General features: G+C 40.5%; 1 protein-coding gene across 1 annotated transcript in view; it reads right to left on the bottom strand.

Annotated features, from left to right (window-relative positions):
- Positions 1-16,338, bottom strand: part of LY75 (lymphocyte antigen 75) — a 91,004-nt gene extending 74,666 nt beyond the window's left edge. Inside the window, exons 1-4 of the mRNA XM_090280193.1 lie at positions 16,140-16,338; positions 9,899-10,270; positions 5,467-5,637; positions 2,390-2,554 (exon numbers count right to left, since the gene is read on the bottom strand). Coding sequence (XP_090136319.1) covers positions 2,390-2,554; positions 5,467-5,637; positions 9,899-10,270; positions 16,140-16,233 — 802 coding nt within the window. The 5' untranslated portion in view covers positions 16,234-16,338. The remainder of the gene's footprint in view (positions 1-2,389; positions 2,555-5,466; positions 5,638-9,898; positions 10,271-16,139) is intronic.
- Positions 16,339-16,581: the final 243 nt, after the last annotated feature.

Raw genomic sequence — 16,581 nt, forward strand, 5'->3', positions numbered from 1 at the left:
GGCTAAAAACCACCTGATTATATCAAAAGATGCAGAAAAAGCCTTTGATAAAATCCAGTACCAATTTATGATAAAAACTCTCAGCAAAGTGGGATTAGAGGGTACATACCTAAACATAATAAAGACCATATATGACAAACCCACTGCCAGCATCATACTCAACAGGCAAAAAATACAAGCATTCCCCTTAAGATTGGGAACAAAACAGGGATGTCCGCTTTCACTTCTCAACAGAATACAGTACTGGAAGTCCTAGCCATACCTATCAAACAAGGAGAAGAAATAAAAGGTATAAATTGAAAAGGAATAAGTAAAACTATCTTTATTTGCAGATGACATGACACTACACATAGAAAACCCCAAGAAGCTACTAAACTGATAAATGAATTCAGCAAAGTAGCAGAATACAAAATTAATATCCAGAAATCAGTTTCACTTTTATATGCCAATAATGAACTAACAGAAAGGGAAATTAAGAAAACAATCCCATCCACAATTGCTCCAAAAAGAATAAAATACCTAGGAATAAACCTAAACAAGGATGTAAAATAACCTGTACTCAGAAAATTATAAGACACTGAAGAAAGTGTCTTCTTTAAGAAGATGATAAAAAATATGAACAATAAAATGGCAATAAATGCATATCTATCAACAACATAAAAAACAAAAATATATAAAAAACAAAATAAACAAACAAGCAGAACAGAAAAAGAATCACAGATACAGAGAATGTTTTGATGGTTGCCAGATGGGAGAGGGGGTCAGCATGATGGGTGATAAAGGTGAAGGGACTGAGAGTAAGAGTACAAATTGGTAGCTACTGAATAATCACGGGGATGTAAAGTACAAGCAGAGGGATTAGAGTAGCCAAAGAACATATATACATAACACACGGATGGACAATGGTGTGGAGAATGCCTGAGTGAGTAGTGGGGCTGGGTGGAGGGGGAGAAAGGGGGAAATTTGGGACAATTGTAATAGGATAAATAATAAAATATAATTAAAAAATAAATAAAAGAAATTTATAATCTAGTATCCAGAATATATAAAGAGCCATAACAAATCAATAAGAAAAAGGCCAACAAGTCAAAAGAAAATAAGCAAAGAACATGAAATGGCAAACCACGAGGAGAAAACCTAAATGCATAGTAAACACAAGATGCAAAATCACATTAACTATCAGGGAAATGTAAATAAAAAATGAAAGAGAATTTCACATTCATCATATTGGCCAATTAATGTCTGTAAATATCAAGTGCTAATAGAGGTATAAACTAATACAAACAGTTCAGAAAGCAATTTGGAAATTTGAGTAGAGGTGAAGAGATATGCACCCCAAGCATCATCAGTTTCTGCTCTAGAGAAATTCATACATGTCTGCTTGAAGGAGTGCATACAAGGATGTTTCTTGCAGAGGTGTTTGTAATAGCAAAAGCTGAAAACCTGTTTCTCAGTAGGGGAATAGATAAATTGTGGTTTCTTCATACAATGTAATACTATACAGCAGCATTTGACAATGAATAAACTTACATATGGACATTAATTTAAAACATAGAACAATAGTATAATGAAAAGATATATAGAATTTATACATGTATAAGTTACAAGAGCAGTCAAGGGATAATTATTTTGAAAGATGGGCATCGGGCTTGAACTCTGCTAACATTTTATTTTTCAAAGAGAGGGAAGCAGGGAAGGAGAGAGAAAGAAAGGGAATTAATCCATGTAAAGCCGTATGACAAAATGTTAGTGTGTGAGGGTATATTTAGTCAGGGTGATGATTGCACAGGTCTCTATTAAGGTATTTTCTATTTGTGTCTATATGATGGTTTTAAATTATGGTTTCATAATTAAAAGTTTAAAAATTACTATCACCACCTCACAAACAAAACACAACATCCTATCCACTCCATGTGTTCATGTTATTAAATCCACTTTAAGAGTTCTTAACACTCTCTTTGCCCCCGAAGATGGCACTTGTTTACTCAAATGTGAGACTTTACTCTGGCCATGTAATATGACTCAGCCATCTTCTTTACCTTCCTCAAACTCTCTGCTTTTCAATGTTCAACATATTTCATGTTTACCGTTTAAAAAATCTGTTCACTTAGGCTTAGGGGTAGTAGTTTAATCTTGCAACCTCACCCCGTTTTCTGAACATTGACCTCTTTGTTAGTCTCCATCACAGGATGCAGTTTTCAAAGGATGGAATAGGATTATATTCAGTAGGTTTTTGCTTGTGGGTTTCAGTGTTGAAGTTTTAAATTCCAAGAGAAGATAGAAATATATATATACACAAAACAACATACCTGGATATGAAAATAGAGGAAGACAGGCAGCATCTTTATAATTTTGGCAATTTGCTGTACCACATGTAAATTAAACCTACCTTTAAGATAAGTTAATTCAGCAGCACTGCTGATGCTCAGTAAGTCAGCTCCTTGACTCTGACATGAAACATAAGCTTCTTTCCAAGAAAGAGCTGCCTGAGTATTAAACTGGTAGCAAATTCCAATCTGCTCATTCTTTTCCCAGTTATTTTCACAGCCACTTTCTGTTGAGAAAAAGTTATGTTAGTGATCAGAAAGTAAGAGCATAATGTTTTCTATTACTTAGAAAGCTTATAAACACTGCAGTTCAATTTACATACTCTTAGGATATACTTAAATTGGGGCTTATTGCTTTACTAGACCACATTTTGATTCTTTGGTTATGGAATTTGAAGTCACAGGACACCAAATGACTCTGATTAAAGCTTCTACTCTCTTATCATCCACCCTCCCTTTATCCCTACCAATTACAATGCCTTATTTTATCCCATGCCTGCCCTCTGGCTAAGAGTAGGAGACTTCAACTGTGCTCACATTGCTAACCCCCTGAATTAACGGAAAATAGCTCACTTGAAGATGGTGGCAGACTGCAGAGGGGTTTACCCACAGTGGCAGTGAAACCATTGTATGCGTACATCTGTGTGTGTACACATGCTATTAAATGCTCAAGATTTAGAGACCAAGTGACTACATTATTTGGGGAACTTAGTCCAAGTTCCTCCTTAATATTTTAATAGATAATTCAGTTTGTGATATTTAATTAATATTACATAATTATCACTATATATGTACATATGTGTGTATATATAAACATATATGTTCATTGTATAATGTACACATTACTTTGTTTAAAAAATATTTTAAAAGCACATATAATTTCAGGCAAAAACCTTCAGGCTATTTTCTGGACAAGACATAGAGGTCTTGATACAACTGATTCAAAAATACACTCAGAGAATCCCATGTGCTCTTTACAAGAGGAGAAAACCAGTGCAGGCTCCATCAAGTGAGTCGCAGACTTCACTCTGGGGGTTTCCGATGGGCCTTCCCATAACCAGTCACACATATCACATGGTCTTTCAAGCTGGAAAGGGCCCCAGATATCATCTTGGCTAATGTCTAAAGTCTTTGGTAGAGCTATAATCAGAGCTCCAGTCTCTGACTCTGGTCCACTGATCTTCTGAGTGGCTAACACTGCTCCTTTGGCCACATTTGATTGATCTAAATAGCAACTAAATAGTGACATGTGGTGAAAATAAAATAGGTGGGTTTATGAGTATACTGCATAAGGGTTCCTTATTACCACTGAGGCCCTATGCTTATAAATCCAGAAGCTTCTAGTGGAATCGCAGTGTGATTACTATAAAATAAAATCTCGATTATTTAGCAATGCTTGGTTTTTAAAAACTCAGTCTTACTTCTTCCATAAAAATAACTCTGGAAGGCATATGAATGCATTAAAAATCTACCCGCTGCCACCCAGAGACACATGCCAGTCAAGGCAGCAAAGCAGAGTGGAATAAATTTGTTGGGGAATAAGGGTCAGAAATGCTGGGATCTCCACTAGACTCTATAGGAATGTGGTTTGACGCTGACTGGGTTTGTTGCCCCTCACCTGAGAAGTGAGGGTTTGTACTGGATAACCTCTAAACTTTCTTTCACATTTAAATTTCTTATCCAGACTATTGAGATATTTAAATGGAATTGGTGCTGGTTGACCAAACTTTGCTTATCAATTACAGTGGAAGCAAATACAGTATTGGCTTTTTATCTTTCAGTAGGTTCCAGGTGTTTAAAAGCCTGTGCCTCTACCTGGAAAAGTGATTATCAAAGTGTGATCCCAGACCAGCATCATTAGCGTTATCTCAGAATTCATTAAACTGCAAATTCTGGGCCCCACTCTAAATCTATAGAATTGATAGTTTTTGGAGGTGGGCCCCAGAAACCTATGTTCCAACAAACTCTCCAAGAGATTCTGTTGCATCCTGAAGTTTGAGAACCATTGGCTCAATATAAGCTCAAGTTGTTTAGAACTCTGCATTTTTTATGCTCAGCTTCCCTCAAAGAGGGGTCAGCATTACTAGATCTCCAGGTTGGCTTCTGAATAAGGCAGGGTAGTATATTTGTTTAGGATAGGACTTCAGGGCCGGATTTCCTGGCTTTAAATCTTAGCTCTGAAATTTATTAGCTGTGTGACCCTAGGCAAGTAATTTAACTCCTCTGTGCCTCACTTTGTTCATCTGTAAAATGGGGTTGTGTGAGGATTGCAGGAGTTAATGCAGGTTGAGTGCTTAGAATAGTACCTACCACACATCAGGTACTGTGAGCACTTCTAACTGTCAGCTGATCGGCAAGAAAAGCTGTCTGTTACATACCAGATAATGATGTAAATTGCCACTTTGTGCTTGCGTGTGCTCACTCGCTCTCTCTCTCTCTCCCTCCCTCCCTTCCTTCCTTCCTCCCTTTTTCTCTCTGTAAGGAAGAGTCAATTCGTTAGCATATCCCAAATTGTTTGCTTCAGGTGAGAAGCAATTAGAAAAAAATGCTCTGATCAATATATAGGAATAACAGAGGGAACAATTTACTAATTTTGAGAGGGTCAGGGATATGTCTCTTTTCTTCCCTACTCTTTGCTTTAGGCCATAAACATATTTGAGTGCCTGCCTTCCTAAAAGTGTTTTCTCAACTTATCTCTCCCTCAGACTACTTCCTTCCCTCTTTTTCTTCATAAAACTTAAGAGGCTACTCACCTTCTGTTCATGCTTCAGTCCCTTATAACCCAGCTTCTATGACCACTAGTCTTTGAAACTGCTCTGTGAAAGGTCAGCAGCAATTCCTAACTGCCCATGCTTTCTCCACTTCCGCTCCCTGAGGTGTCTGTGCTAAAGAACACTCTCTCATCATTTGTCTTCTATGACGCCATCCTATGTTGGTTCTCTTCCTAACTTACTTTTGAAAGCAGGTTCATAGCCACAAACTGGTTCTCCCTCTTGCCTAAAATACAGACTCCTTGTCTAAGATAATATTTGTTGTAGCCATTTCTGAATCATCTTGGACTCTTCTTCCTCCTCCCTTTTGCTTCTTGGAAATGGTATCCTTTTCTTTTCATACATAAAGTTTACTAGCCCATACATACCTGGGTTTAAGCAGATACCCCACTTTTGATCATATTCATAATTTAAGGTGGTTGCACACCACGGCTCACTGTGATCTCTGTCAGTGATACACTCATGATGCCAGGTCCCAGCAACTAAGAATGGAAATTCACAAGGTCTCCCGTACGAGTTCCCATCTCTGGTATATATCTCTGTGGGTAAGGTGGAAATAGAGGAAAGGAGAGTTAATAAGTGAATAATCTGCTTCAGTTAACTGATTTCTAAAAAACTTCTTTGAAAGGAGGATAATTGCTTTCACTTATGAGAATACAGTATTTGGATAAGCTGTGCAGTGTGGAAATTCAGAGCACAAATGCTGACTGCTCAGGTCTGGACTTGAATGCTGGCTCCCCAACTGACCAGCTGTGTGCCCGTGGGCATGAGGATTCAATGAGATGATACACGTAAAGCTTCATTTATTGTGGTATGGTGAACAGCTAAAAGACCATGGCTTGATTAAGTAAGGACCAATTAACTACGGTGGCTGGCAGAGTATTTCACCAGAAGGAGTGCCCTGCCTGAGCTGAAACATACACTCTTATCTTGTTTTCTATAGTAAGAGAGGGGTCCAAAAAATACCTTGAGGGGTGGGTTGGGTGGAGAGAAATTGGGGGAAAAGGGGACAACTGTAATTGAAAAACCAAAATTAAAAAAAAAAAAAAAAATACCTTGAAATCACTGAAGGTGGCTGTGGACTTTGGAACTAACTGCAGAGTTAAACAGTTGGACAAATAGCCCCATTCTTCACAGCCTGGTGGTAGAATTGAGGCTGTGGGTTTTGAGAAAGTGAGAGGAAGAGCTGCTGGATATCACAATGAATTTTTGGAGAGGGGCAGGACATGGTAATTCAGGTTATGAAAAAAGAACCAGCTTCAAATGGACAGTCATAGGACCAGCTGGTGACCAACAAGGCTGCAGAACTCGCTTTTTTTCATTTTAATAACTTCCTCTGGAACACACACACAGAGGAACTGAAAACTTATTCTAACCTATTCTAAAAATTATTCTAAAAATTATTCCAAGTATGCCTGGAAATACTAGAGGAAGTGCTCAATACTTAACGTTGATAACAGACCTCTTAGAAAGGTGTTTTTAAAGAATGGCTAACCTTATAACTATTTCGATCACTTTTTTCCCACCTCTGTAATTTGTTTAAAACTATGATCATTACCAGAGTAAATAATGGCTATTAGGTAAAGCAGATAAATTAGATCTAATCAGCCTTTACCAGGGTCTTAGGGTCCCTCAGAATGTCTCATACATTTGTATAAAAGTATGTTGAAGATCATATTTGATTCCACATCCTTTATTATTCTCAAATGTTCATTTAACTGAAGTGAGACTTAATTTAACAGTTTAGAATGTATTAAACAGCAATATAGCAAAATGTAAAAACAATTTAGATGTTTTTATTTGCAAGAACATTGGTTTTGTTTTCCCTTGACATATAAATGGTTCTGAACAGGGTATTTCTATTAAAGAGTAATTTGTCCTTATATTTTATAAGGATCCTGCTTATTACCTAAGTTTTGTTTTTAACCATACCCAGACTCCCAGTAGTTCATGACCAATTTCTCTTCCTATATTACAACACTTAACAGGAGAGTCCCTGAGCACAATGACTATTACTTATAGAAATGTCAGTTTTGTTTCCCTCTTAAATTCTTGTTTCTCATACCAATTGCTTTCACATACATTTCTTTCACTTGCTCTTTACCATAATCCTGAGCTTAATAGGGCAAGTACTACACTGGTTTGTGAAATCCCCATTTTGCAGAGTAGTTAAGGGGATCTTTCAGTCACTCAGCTGTAAGTGACAGGAACGGGCTCTTTGATTAGAGTCCTTGACATATAAAGGACAACTTGTGACCTCAACGGCTGCCTTCTCAGGTTTTCCTGAAAAAAATCTTCTCTGGCTGGGCAGATTTATGGGGATATAGGTTTTAAAAAGATGAGGCACTTACATGAAAAACTAATATAATTTTTTTGGTAATATTAGACAAAAGATCTTCAATGGTTAAAAAAAGTTGGCAGGCTTCTGAGCTGCTCAAAATTCAGAGACCTCTATAAGCTATGACTCCACTAGAAGTCCATTTCCTCTGCATAACTCACCAAACGTTCAAAATTTGAAGAGTGCTAGCAAGGCCAAGATACCCTAATGAAATAAATGTATATCTGGATGCTAGTCAAAGCAGTTTATTCTTAAAATGTCTGCAACTAAAGTTTTCTCTGATGAACATGACTCACACATTGCTGGCGGTTGGGGAGAGAGGCAAGCCAGAACACAATGGCAAATAAATGTTCTTATATTAGAAGTAAAAAAAACCCACAAAACTTATACAGCAAAAGCCAAGGGAGAAATAAAGTAACTATATTTGGGGAACACGATTCTGGTTTTGAGCTGTAGCTTTGCTGTAACAAGCTTGGTAACTTTGGACTTCACTTTTGTGACTCGGGTATCTTATCTTTCTTATCTCTATATAGTTATAGGAGAGGGGGCAGGGACCAACGTGGGGAGCCTGGGAGAGCAGTCCTAGAGAAAGTTCCTAACCTAACCTAAGAACAGGAAGGGACTACATAAATTTAAAAGAGCAAAATTGCCAGTACTTAGTATTTGCTTGAATTTGAATGGTGGGAGGGGAAATCAGGACAACTCTAGGGTGACTTGTAGATTACCCACGCATGAGACTTGGGTGGAAGCAGCACCCAGAGAGGAATGGGAAAGAGGAGGCAGGTTTGGCCCTGACTTCTGTGCATGTTAAAACCTGAGGAATGTGTGGACAAGTCAGAACTACATGAGCCTTCTCTTAGAAATTTCTAAATCTCTTATTTCAAAATGTAGTGTTCCAAATATTATAGTTGGTAAGGTCAAGAAACACTCTGTGCCTGTTGGACTTTCTCTGGGGTGGTGCCCTAGATGGGTTTTTAGCTTTTGGGGGGGCGAATGATCACTTTGGCATCAGTGTGAAGTGCACAGGCCCCCTTCTCAGAAGATTATTATAAATGCATAAAATAAAACACATAGGATTACAAAGAAAACCAGTTATATTGAAATGGAGACATTTGGGGGATTGAAAGAATTTATGATTACAACTATATCCCTCCAAAGAAGCAGTGGCAGAAAACAGAAAGAGCCCTGCCAAGAAAATGATCCTTTCTGATCCTTGAACAAATACAATGAAACAAGTCAAATCCAGTTCAAAAGGTATTTTTGTTTGGTTCCATGTTTTCTCTTAGTTGCCAAGTTGGAGAAAGGCTTTATAGCACAAAGTTTAAACCTGCCATTAAATGGTATCAGGAAAGCACTTGCTTTTTAAGGTTAGGAGGAAGCTGGCTAGCAGAAACAGGCCTGTTCAACTATTCAAGGATTAAGGATTGAAGAGGAGGAAAACTCCATCCCACATTCTCCAATATTTCCCTGTAACAGTAGCACCTGAGATCTCAGAGGCAGCTGCATCTTCACTAGGAAATAGAAAGAGGGTCCCCTGGACAAAAATTTGTGTGGAGAAGGGGAAGGGTGGGAGGCCAGGCTGTGCTTATATGAGCTTTAAGAGAAGAGGGGAAAATCTCTTTAAAGCTATGCAAATTTACAAAGAAGAACAAAGGTGAAACAATGGTTAAGACTTACAAGATAATTAAAGATATATATATATATATATATAAAAGATATACATATATCTCAACATTTGATATAATTTAGAGCAACATTATGAAAAAAGACTTGCTTGGGTGATAGCTATTTACATTTAGAGGTTTAAAAAAGAAACCTACTCATTCTTTTTAAACTTGGAAATCCCTTATGATCCAGTCTTTAGACTTGGAACAAAGTTCACAATCAACTCTCCAAAAGGCAACTGAGAAAAAGTCCAGTCTTAAAATGCCGAATCATCAATACAAACGACAAAGTGTAATAGTCACATCAAAAAATAAAAATAAGTACATAAACCCACACAAGGCTTTTAAACTTTTCCATTACATCAAAATCTGCAGATGAGAAAAAAAAATGTCCTCTTTTTCTTTTCCTTTCTTCTTCTTTTGTAACTTAGAATAGGTCCGATTTTACTACATCATTTGACTTTTATCCAGTATGAAGGCTTTCCTATTACTCTAACTTTCCTTTTGCTCTGGAGTTTAGAATGTAATCATAGGAAGTATGTAAATATATGCCCAGGGTGCCATGGAATGGCCGTGTGACCTCCAACAAGGCACGTAACCTCTCCTAGCCTTGCCTGCAACAGGAGGCAAACAGCCCTGACCACACAGGGATAGTTCAGTGTTACCGCCTAGTGCCTGGAACTGAAGGCTAGCTCACTGCCCTGACCAGTGTACAACTCTGTGGTCAGTTGTGCATGTTTAATGTCACATTTACCAAACACAACAGCACATGAGTCAAAGTCCTTCTCTGATACTCACCATGGTAAGGCTGGTCACAGAGGCTTTCCTCTGAGCCTCCTTTCTTCCAGGCATCAGATGAATTTGTACTTGCTATGGCATGTCCAGCCTTCAGAGCCAACCTGGATTGGGCAGCTCCATACAGAGAGTGGCGCTCACATTTCCACCACATCATGGCATTGGAGTCACAGCTGAACATCCTCAAGGAGTCCGTGGGTTTGGTAATATCTAGGCCAAGGCACTTCTGGGATTGCAAGTGAAAGAGTCGATGCTGGGACACCCACTTCCACAACATGTCCTGGGTTTTGTCACACTCTGTTGCTACTATCCAGTCATTCAGTGGCTTGATGCACTTGCCCGTGTTTTCATTGACGATGGTGAATGGATCATTACCTGAGTCAAGACAAACAGTCAAAGAAAACATTTCAGGATTCTGAATCATGTGCCTGATGTGCCTTGGACCCTGCTTGCTGAGGAGAGTCTGGGCACCATGGGACCATTGCTACCCTCCAAGCTGTATAAACTGTAATGTACTACACAAGGTCAGGGGACAGCAGTGGCCAGAGAGGCAGTACAATGTGGGGAGGAGACTGGGCCCTGGATCCCATCTGCCTGGGTTCATAGTCTGCCTTTGCTGCTTGTTAGCCATGTGATCAGGGCAAGTTATTTAACTGTTGTACCTCAGTTTCTTCTTTTGTAAAGTAGTACTTCATACAGCAGACATGAGGATAAAATGAGCTCATACATGCCAAACACTTAGAACAGTATGTATATTTGTTATTGTTATTCCATGAAATGTTTTCCCCCTTTGTTTAACAAGATAAAGAAACTCCTTAGCTTTCTTCTTCTTTAGACAGGTGGTTAGAATCAATGAAAAAATATCCTGAGTCTACTGAGTACCACAATTCTGTCTTGCTTACAGTTTATCATGGCAGGATAAGTTATTACATGACTTTAATGTGTCTGAGAGGAGATGGGGAGACTTCTCAGGGTTGAGAGAAAACGGAGGCTCGGGTTCTGAGGGCAGGGGAGAATCTGCAGCCAACTCCGTTGTGGCACCTCCAGGAAGGTGACAGGAAACCTCTGGGGAGCAGCTGAGGGTGGGAGGCTTACTGTGTGGATCACCGAGGGAGCCCAAACCTGAGCCACAGGATTCAAAACCCAGGAGGTCTGGACAATGGAAAACCCAGAAGTAATCAGTATGAGCTCAAGGCTAAAGGGAGGACGGTTTTGCATGAGCTGGGGAAGACTTCAGTAAGACAGAAAATGAAGCTCTGTTAACCTGGTAAATGGAACCTCCGAATAAACTTTAATTTGATATTATGAAAATAAATTGTTTCTTGCACATCTGTTTGTGGAGTTAAGACTGACATCTGCTACAACAACCTACAAATGAATAATGTGATCAGTGCTTTTACAAAGAAAACATTTTTAAAGTTATAGTACAGAACTTTGTGTTGAGAGTAAAGCTGAAATATTTCAGACAAATTTAAATAATCATTATCAATGAACCAAAGTATTCAGCAGAAGGACTTATAAAATTTTAGTTCCCAAAAGGCACTTTCATTTTGATGTCAGTTTTACAACCACTGGTTCCTCTAACACCAAACACCTTTTCTAATAATAATTCACAGGCTTTCAGAGGTAAACATTTTCATACCAAGGACTTGAGGGGAAGTTTTACTATGTAAATAATGACTATAAAATTAAGTCAAATTCCAATTTGAACTTTGGACAGAACGTCTTGTTTTAAATAGCAGCAGCAGCAGTGACAACAGAAACAATAGAAACAACAAAATCCTTTACAACTTTAAGTTATTTTTGCTTTCAAATCTGTATTTTAAAATACTGCACAGGTTTGCAGCTAAGTATGTTTGCCATCGCAGCTTCCATCCCTCACTCTTTCTTCCGTGACGTCACTCTGCCATTCTTTACTTTGTGGACAGTTTGGGAAGATAATAAACAAAAAAAGAAAAGAACTATCTTAGAAGACTATCACTTGCACTTCCTCTAATGTCCTTCTCCCACATACCAAATAGCCACTCAGCCCCAGGATGTACCTCTTTCCAAACTATCTTTCTCTCACATCTCCAGAATAAATCTTGTGTTCCCAGGTATCAGGAATTGCTGCAGAAAAAGAGAAGTCTCCTCCTACAGAAAAAGGGGTGGCTACCACCCTTGCTGCAAACTTCCCCTCTCATGTAGTCTTATCGCTCCTTTTCCTGGGCACTCAGTTCTGTGCCCCTTAACTCTAAACAGGTGAGCTGCGCAAGCAGCAGCTCTGCAGTTTGGAATTTTGGATTTTTCAAGTTGCCTTTGCAGAATGCAAAGGATTAGCTATAGCCCTTCCACAGTGGCAGTGGAACGAGTTACTAATACTAGATTAAAAGACCTATCTCTGTGTTACCAGTTAGCTGAGAGATGTCAGGGAAGTCACTTAATCTCCCCAGGGTCTTTGTATCTCCACATATAAAATGAAAGTAGTGGAGCATACGATACCTAAAGCCACTTCCAATTTTAACATCCTATGTTTTCACAAGATAACAGTTTTCTTAGTCTTGCGAGTTTTATTGGTCTTTGCTAAGTTCATGCATTTGTTCTTTCAAAAAAAACTTTTTTAAGTTATTGGGGTGACACTGGTTAATAAAATTACACAGATTTGAAGTGTACAATTCTAAAATACATTATTTGTATATTTTTTTGTGTGCTCACCATCCAAATTCAAGTCTCTTTCTATCACCACGGATTCCCCCAGCCCCCTTTCCCCCTTGTAATCACCATACTGTTGTCTGTGAGGGTTTTTTTCTTAATCCCTTCACCTTTTTCACCCAGACCCCAATTCCTCTCCCCTCTGACAGAAGCCAATCTGTTTTCTGCATCTATGAGTCTGTTTCTATTTTGTTTGTTAATTTTATTCACTATAGAGTCCACATGTAAGTGAAATCATGTGGTATTTGTCTTTCTCTGACTGGCTTGTTTCACTTAGCATAGTGTTCTCCAGGTCCATCCATGGCATCACAAAAGGTAAGATTTCTTTCTTTTTTACAGCCAAGTAGTATTCCATTGTGTAAATAAACCACTGCTTTTTTAATTCACTCATCTACTGATGGGCACTTGGGCTGCTTCCAAATCTTGGCTATTGCAAATAATGCTGCAACGAACATAGAGGTACACACTGCATATTGCTCTTGGACAGATGTCCACAACTTCATTATGTCATGCTAATGCTAGCAGCAATTTAGGTCATTCTAATCCAATATGTATTGGGCATGTGCACTTAGGTGATGATGCTGCTTTATAAATACTCTTTGGAAGAGAAAAGAATATGTACCCTTTTCTACTTACTATACATTTTATTCTGGGACTCCTGGAAACTTGACAAGCTTGTAGGAACTCTGAAAGCCCACAGGAGAGGTGTGCAGTAGCATGGAGTATGTACTTATGTTAAAGAGGAATGGCCATGCTTCTTAATTGCAACACCCATGTTTCTAGCTACTTGCCTGATTCTAAACCTGTCTTCTACCCTAGTATGAACATCAATGTTTGACAGCCATACTGATCACTTAGTATAGGTATTAATTATTGATATTACTTAAGGAAACTTGTTTTTAGCCTTCATACACAAGGTATGTGTAAGCATTCGTATATAATATATAAGCTGGGGAGAATCTTGTCTTCTCATGTTGTTTCCCCATATCTTCCCTTACCCTTAGCAATAGTCGTTCAGTCTGCCTTATCCTATGACCCTATTGGGATGCTAGGTTGAAGCGTGTGAAGAAAAACTGAGAAAGTGTAAAAATAATTTATTATTTAGAAAATTTATTAAATAAGGGTAAACAAGATATTTCAGAAATACATTACACTTTGAAAAAGTAATTATAGAGCAATTTGTAAAGCATAGTCTTTACTAATAGCTTTATATCGCATCTTGTTCACTTAACTTTATACTGGTATTAAATGGAATTTTAATGTTTACCTCCAAATATAATATCAGGACAAGTCTAAAAAGCAGAGATTGATAAAAAGAAGCTTCATCCCCCCTAGTAGCACTTTCTATATGCTTCATTTTATATAAACATTCTAGTGGTGTTTGAGAGGAAATGGCTAAGTTAGAATTATCATAAATTGAAAATGAATATTTAGTATTTCCACATCCATCATAGGAAAACTAGCTGTTCTTGTCTGATCATTAAGTAATTCCTATCTTACAAAACCTAAACCAAAGAGTTTTACACATTCCAAAGAGAAGTTGGACATCAACATTATATAATCACAGACAAAAGGAGAGGATGATGCTCGGGAAGGCCAGAAGGATAAAGACGGAAACATTTTTGATTTCAGGGGAACTTCCAGAGTCCACAGTGGAGTCACTACCATATGTACAGAGAGTACAGATGCAGTAGGAGACAATGGGAAGCCTGTGTTTGCCAGTTTGAAAACAGGTCCTGAGGTGATGGTAGGGTCCACGGCAGTCCACTAGGAGTCAGAAAGTCATGGAGTGCAGATTGACTGGGGTGGGCTGGGGAGAGTCTCAGATGTCCTGGAAGATTGGTTTACTTCAAGCTGTTTGCTCTCCAATGAGGCAAAAACATAAACTAAGCAATTGGCATTTCCCTAAGAACACAGAGGTACCCCACCAGCATCTGAGCAACTGAGATCACTTGCACAAATCTAGCCGCGTACATGTGATGAGATACATGTGATGAGATTCATTACCAGCATCATGAAGCTGGAAGACTGCCAAACAAGCTACCCAAATGGGTGGGATTTCAAAATTCCAGTGCTTTCTTTAAGAGGGCCACAAGTCTGTTCTGAGGGTATGAGAAAGCCAACCAGAGCAGCTGTTGAGAAAGGAGGAAGGATGCAGGAAAACAAATACAAGGACCTAGTGCAGGGAGAATGGAGTTAACCCCTTGCTCTGTGTTTTGGGTTGATGAGAAAGACCAAGGATTGCTCAGATTGCAAAAACTAAGGAAATCTTGAATTCTGTGGGGGAGACAAAATATAGATAAGGCTACAAGAGATACAGATGGAAACCAAGAGTTTAGTGATTGAAAGGTTAGTGTGTTTGATTGTAGGTCAGTTGCTACAGTAAAAATTGTCTCCCTGTATGGTGGGGCAGGCAGAATAGAATCCTCACCGCAACAAATGACATTTGGTAGTTTCCAACACCGAGGGTCCCAGAAGAAAAGAGAACCGTAAATCAGAGCAGGGCCCTTCCTGTAGATAGTGATCCTGCCACTGACACTCTGAGAAACCCCTTCCAAGCACTCTCTGAAAAAAGTATAACTCAAATAGCAACTTATTTTTGCTACCAGTAAAACAAGTGCCACAAGCAACGCGAAGTTTTCCTTGACCATCTTTAACTTACTCATACATAAAAGGTAACAGAAGCGTGGGTGGGGACTGCCCACTAACTGCACATTGGTCTTCTGCCACGGCAAAAAACAGAAAGTAAAAGCAAACTCAGGTCGCTGCCAAGGGTGCTGGTGCGGCCGGCACTAGCTAGAGCATCTGCTAAGGGCGTCGTTCCTGGTCCCGTTTCGGCAGTGAGAGGCAGGAAACTCCGGGAGGGCCACCTGCCCTCCAATGTGGGGGTCGTGGTGATCGTTTGGAGCTGATAAGCCAATGAGAAGAAAGGGTCGCTATTTTAGGCATTGGGGGATGACATCATAACAGAGTAATGGTCATGATTACTTTAGGAGACAGGGCTTAACCTCACTTCCTTTCTCACGGGCATCCGTGGGCACAGTTAAGTCGGGGAATCATTATGATCCTTGGCGCTGTGGGTGAAAAGTGCCTCTGGACACTGAGTGGCAACAGTGACCAAGGGCTAAGGAGGGACGAGACAGGCGGGATGGGACGCGAGGGGTATCGAAAAGCCCTAATTTCCAGGGAAGCAAGTTAGAGGAGAGAGGATGAGGAAAGGGCGGAGGCGGGGGGCGAAAACTGACTCTGCGACACCCCTATTCTGGGCTCCTAGTCCTCTGCTCCAGAAAGTCCCGGCCTTTTCACGCCCCGCCCTGCCCTGCCCTCCTCCGACCCCCCTTTCTCCTCCCGCACACCCTTCCCCCACGCCGAGGGCAACGAGGCACCGTCTCCCCAGACCTCTCCGTGGGCTCACTTGTCCGGCTCCAGACACCTTAGCAAAGAAGGTGTTGAGACCCTGGCGCTCAGCCCTGATCCGAACGGAGGGAAGTCGGTACACCTGGGAGTGTCAAGGCCCCTTTGCCATGTGGTGGGCGGACGCGCCCGCGGTTACCTGCGCGGGCAGAGGGCTCCGCCAGCTTGAAGCACTGAAGGAGCAGCACGAGGAGCTCCGCCGCGCCGCGGGGGATCGTCCAGCGCGTCCTCATCCTGAGCTGGCCCCAGCGGTCCAACTGGGTCCTCGGACACAGGCAGAACGCAGCCCTCCGGGTGCGCCCAATCTGCCCCAGCGGCTCATTTGCTCTTAGGCTCCCAGGGCGCTCCGACCCTGCCCCTCACGCCCTCAACCAATCAGATCACCATGTCCTGGGTCTGGGGCAGGACGGGGCGGAGAAGGGCAGAGCAAAGGAGGCAGGAAGATGACGCACCGGGAGCTCTGCGCACCTGCGACGGGCAGACCCGCGAGGAGGCGGGAAGTTAGGGCACAGCCAGAGAACCGAGGCCCCGCGCAGACTACCCGGGTTGGGACTCCCGGGTCCCGCCTCTTCATCAGTCAA

This window comes from Furipterus horrens, unplaced genomic scaffold (genome assembly GCF_987537825.1).
Source record: "Furipterus horrens unplaced genomic scaffold, mFurHor1.1.pri manual_scaffold_1, whole genome shotgun sequence".
Taxonomy (NCBI): domain Eukaryota; kingdom Metazoa; phylum Chordata; class Mammalia; order Chiroptera; family Furipteridae; genus Furipterus; species Furipterus horrens.